The sequence below is a fragment of the Nanorana parkeri genome, unplaced genomic scaffold (assembly GCF_000935625.1).
Source record: "Nanorana parkeri isolate BGI_ZX_2015 unplaced genomic scaffold, ASM93562v1 scaffold1282, whole genome shotgun sequence".
Lineage (NCBI taxonomy): Eukaryota > Metazoa > Chordata > Amphibia > Anura > Dicroglossidae > Nanorana > Nanorana parkeri.
In genome coordinates, this window is record NW_017307550.1 from 101,831 (window position 1) to 106,498 (window position 4,668).

The 4,668-nt window shown below is 37.0% G+C and overlaps 1 protein-coding gene across 1 annotated transcript in view; it reads right to left on the reverse strand.

Annotated features, from left to right (window-relative positions):
- Positions 1–298: 298 nt before the first annotated feature.
- The window catches only part of COL17A1 (collagen type XVII alpha 1 chain), a 48,028-nt gene continuing 43,658 nt past the window's right edge, over positions 299–4,668 (reverse strand). The window contains exons 49-55 of the mRNA XM_018569066.1: positions 4,413–4,580; positions 4,123–4,263; positions 3,473–3,718; positions 3,227–3,370; positions 2,829–2,900; positions 2,373–2,435; positions 299–686 (exon numbers count right to left, since the gene is read on the reverse strand). Of these exons, the coding sequence (XP_018424568.1) occupies positions 637–686; positions 2,373–2,435; positions 2,829–2,900; positions 3,227–3,370; positions 3,473–3,718; positions 4,123–4,263; positions 4,413–4,580 (884 nt within the window). The 3' untranslated portion in view covers positions 299–636. The remainder of the gene's footprint in view (positions 687–2,372; positions 2,436–2,828; positions 2,901–3,226; positions 3,371–3,472; positions 3,719–4,122; positions 4,264–4,412; positions 4,581–4,668) is intronic.

Below are 4,668 nucleotides of genomic sequence, written 5' to 3' on the forward strand. Positions count from 1 at the left end.
TCTTTACTATTGGCATGTATGCAAAATTGTGTAAATGTTCTTAATGTGATTATGGAAATGTTTTCATTATCCATTCAATTATTGAATTTGGAAAACTATATTCTTGTTATATTTCTATTTCCAAGATACATAGAAAAAGTGCACTGACATGATCACCACTATAATGTAACAAATTAATTGAATGCAATATGATTACACTTCGGCACCTCAATGATACACAATCCCCAGGAGGAATGACAGGTCTTTTCTCCTAAACTGGTCACTGCTTAGAAAAAAATACTTTTAATGCCCATTCATCTCGAAAGTGTTATGGCATTAGCAATTCCAATTTTGTTCTAGTGTATATACTAACAAACATAATGAATATCTTTTTACAACTTTACATTTTCTCCAAAGTCATAGACAATGTCCGTATCAATGGAATTGGTGAAGAACGAAGATAAAATGTTGAGTGACTGATATAAATTATTGCTTGTTGTTGCTTTGAAATGTTCTTTTGGAGGAGCACTGTGTCCAGATTCTATGTGGACTGCTGGCTGTACAGGAACATGATTGATGTACTCTCAGCTTAAGTTTATGGCTCTCATCATATTAACCAGCAGATGATCCTGAGAATCACTTGCTGAGATGGTTTTGTCAAACACCAAGGCTTCGTCTTTTTCTTTTTCCTACAATTATAGACTCTCCTATAAAAAAAAAGAGGAACATTGAAAGTAAGTCTATCAGGAAAGAAACATGAAGCCTGTCTTTGCTCTCTATGTTGTTACGAAAACTCTTCTTGCTTGGATGTCATGTTGACCCTCTTGCTTCAATATTGTGAGTCTACAATCCAAAAACCAGTATACAGTAAAAAAATCATCTGACTTTTGCAGGAATTTCCTTAGTTGCTTAATTGTTACAAATTAGTGGATTAAAAAGCATATGAGCCAGGTAACTAGCATTTTTAGAAGGAAGTCAGCAATGCCAGTCCCTGTACTTCTCTCTTTACAGGGGTCAAATATATTCACATAAAGCATTAAAATATTGTACATTGATATATCTTAGCGCTGAACTGCACATTGTAATCATAGGATATCTATGGTACTAAGTGATTTAGCTATTTGCTGACAATTGTGTAAAATACAGCATGGCACACCACAAGTCTTTGTAAATTTTCCTCAGTGCAGTCTTACAAAAGTTGTTTTTGAACCACAAAATGGCTCAGTCATCTCTCTGTCTGAAATTGCTTCACATGAAATAATAATAATAATAATATATTTCTAGTGTTTTTTGCAAGTTACAATGCAATGTAACGATAAACATATGATCTATTAATGTTATGTTACATAGAAGGCAATTTACTGATAGGATGTTGGCTTGGTGGTTACTTATCTTGCATTACAGCAATGGGGCCTTCGGTTCTATCCTCACCTCCTGCCTAGAGTTTAAATACTTTTACAATGCTGGTCTTGCTGTCCATCTCCATTTACAACTTTGGTAGGTCAAAGTAATTTACAAAAACCTTAACTCGTTTCAGAAGCTACAACTGCCAAAGAATCCTTAGAATCCACCACACATTCAGGTGTTCCAGATGCTTAGTCCATCTCTGCACTCTGCGGTTCCATTCACAAGGCCCTAAATCAGTATTGTTGTCCTGTAGTGATGTATGGTTGGATTACAGGGTCACAACAAGCAGCAGGGAACACAAGCATCCGACACATCTGCAAGTGTCAGATTCTATAGATTCTGCTGTATCTCTGCATGACAGGAAAGCTATGACTTGCTTTCCACCAGAGAAATAAATATTAAGAGTTTTCTTTTGCAGGCAGCTTCTTTTCAATTATTTTTGATTAGTGAGTCACTTTAAGTAGCTTTTGACCATGTATGCGCTAGACTCTGTATTTGTATGAATGTGATAGGACCATCAGTTTGTAAACTGCTCAGAAGAAGGGAATCTGAATGAATACAGGTGAAACTCGAATAATTAGAATATTGTGCAAAGTTCATTTATTTCACTAATGCAACTTATGCGGTGAAACTAATATATGAGAGAGACTCATTACATGCAAAGCAAGATAGTTCAAGCCGTGATTTGTCATCATTGTGATGATTATGGCTTACAGCTCATGAAAACCCCAAGAACCCCAAATCCACAACCTCAAAAAAGTAGATTATTACATGCAATCAATAAAACACGGATTGTACATAGAACAATATCGGACCTCTGAAAAGTACAAGCATGCATATGTACTCAGTACTTGGTTTGGGCCCCTTTTGCAGCACTTACTGCAATTACGTTTGCACGATATTCTAATTATTCGAGTTTCACCTGTATTTTGTAAACAATGCTGAAATATGTTTGAACTACATAAATACGTATAATAATACCATACCTTTCTCCCCTTTATAACCCCTTGGTCCTTGTGGTCCAGTATATCCTGGTTCACCTTTGTCACCTGTAGAGAAAAAAAATAACACCATCTCTGAGACCACACATGATTTCTTATATGACTTTAGCACAGAGAACTGAAGGATTTGTTGTTTTCACTTTCCTAAGAATACAAGCAATATTGATGTATAAAGCAGAGACATCCAATTAAACTCAGTGCATTAGACAGTATTCCTGAAGCCTGATAAATCAGCTGTTTTGTTGGCAGACCCATAATACATATTTTCTATGGGTTCACTAGGAAGCAGCAACATGATTTAGGTATGAGACATTTATTTCTTATTTAGTAGAATGGACAATATCAATGTCTCCAACATAATGGCTCACCCAATATTCTTTAGGATAAAGTTAGATTTTTTAGAATAGTTGAAATGCACTCTTGTTTAAAATATGTTATTACCTTTAACACCAGGGAATCCTCTCTCTCCCTTCTGTCCTGGCATACCGGGTGACCCGGGAATGGTTCCATAGGCTGTAGAATAAAAATATGTAGTTGGTTATTCTTATTCTTCTTAACTAATGTGACAGATACTTCCACAAAGAACTGTAACTGTATGATGGCATCTGGTAGAGCAAACTATATTTACATTAATCCTTTACAGTATTAATTTACAACTTATGCAAATACTTTAATATAGACCTGCATTCCATACTATTGCCTAAGATTAACCCTGCTCTATACAATCAAGTGCTACTTACTTAAAAGTCAGATTTTATTCTATTTCTATGTTGTTTCATAATCATTAGTTCTTTAGTCTTTCTCCTGAATAAAATATCATACAAAAGCTTGTCTCTTACTTCTGAAGAGTTCCATAAGATCAGTGGTGATGTTGGAGTGGGTTGCATATATCTGACAGATTCCAGGTTGTCCAGGTGGTCCTTGGGGTCCAGGAACATAAATCCTCTGCTGGCTGAAAGACATATCTCCAAGAAGGCCTTGACCTGAAGATTGCAAACCAGCAATGAGATTATATTGTTTCACTGTAATCTGATCTACGTCTACTAGCCGAGCTAATGGTGAGACAACTAAAGCAAAGAACTTACTTTGGATTTGTTCTGTTACACGAGATGCCACTTCATTATAATCTATGGCGAATGATGAGGAGTCTAATGAAGAGTATGAGGAGCCTGATGAAAGGGATGATGACGACGATGATGATGATAATGATGCTGAGGATGCTGATGATGATGATCTATCCCCACTGTCTCCCTTGGCTCCTCGCGGCCCTTGAGGACCAGGAGGTCCTGCTGGTCCTGGTGGTCCAGAGATGTATTGTCGGATGTTGTCACCTGTGCAAAAGAAAGAGAGTGTGAGCTATAATGTGGTAGACTTTGCACTTGATATTCCTACAATTATTATATAAACAATGTAGACTGATCATTACATTTTTTTAGAAAATATTGCATTGTACTATTTGACTTTGAGAAGATCTATACTAAAAGGTTTTGTTCAATAGAGCAGCATGAAAAATGGAAATGTGTACAGTACAATAATACAGCAAACGGTAAGATGTCACCCTCCAGCATTGGAAATACTTAGCTAAAGGATAGAATATAAAGCAAAGAACATAGACAAACATTGCTATGGGAAGCAGAAGGAGAATATATGGTATATACTGGATGGGAGCATGGACATCTCATTTATGCTTGCCCCAAAGTCAGGGATTAAAAAAGTAAAAAGTAAATCTATTTACTTGTTAAATATTCAATAAGCTCAGTCCGTAAAACATCGCTCCTCGAGTCCTCAGCGTAGGAGGCGAAGCTGCCAGAACCTGGTAATCCAGGTGGCCCTGGTGGTCCAGGTGGTCCTGGAGGGCCTCCGACATGTTGCACATCTTAATAAAAAAAATAGTAACAATAAAAGTAGTTAGGTTAACATTTATTTTATTTACCATATCTTCTCTCACTGGTGGTTGTAAGTTAAACAGTCGAATGCTAGCCAAGCCAGATACTGATGTCATGGGTTTGAAAGCATTGTACTTACTTTGCAAGTAACTTGCAATGTCCTCTGGACTGAAGCCAGCTGCCAAACTTGCTACAGAATTTCCTGGTGGTCCCATAGGTCCTGCTGGGCCTTGTGGGCCAGGGCGACCTGGGCGGCCAGGCTGACCTGGTGGTCCTGGTTGGCCAACAATTCCACTGAAGTCGGAAGCTAGATTTGTATAAAATGTAAGTAATTATTATTAATTATTAAAATGATGTGACATACATACATTATTGATTTTGGATAAACTGTTAAA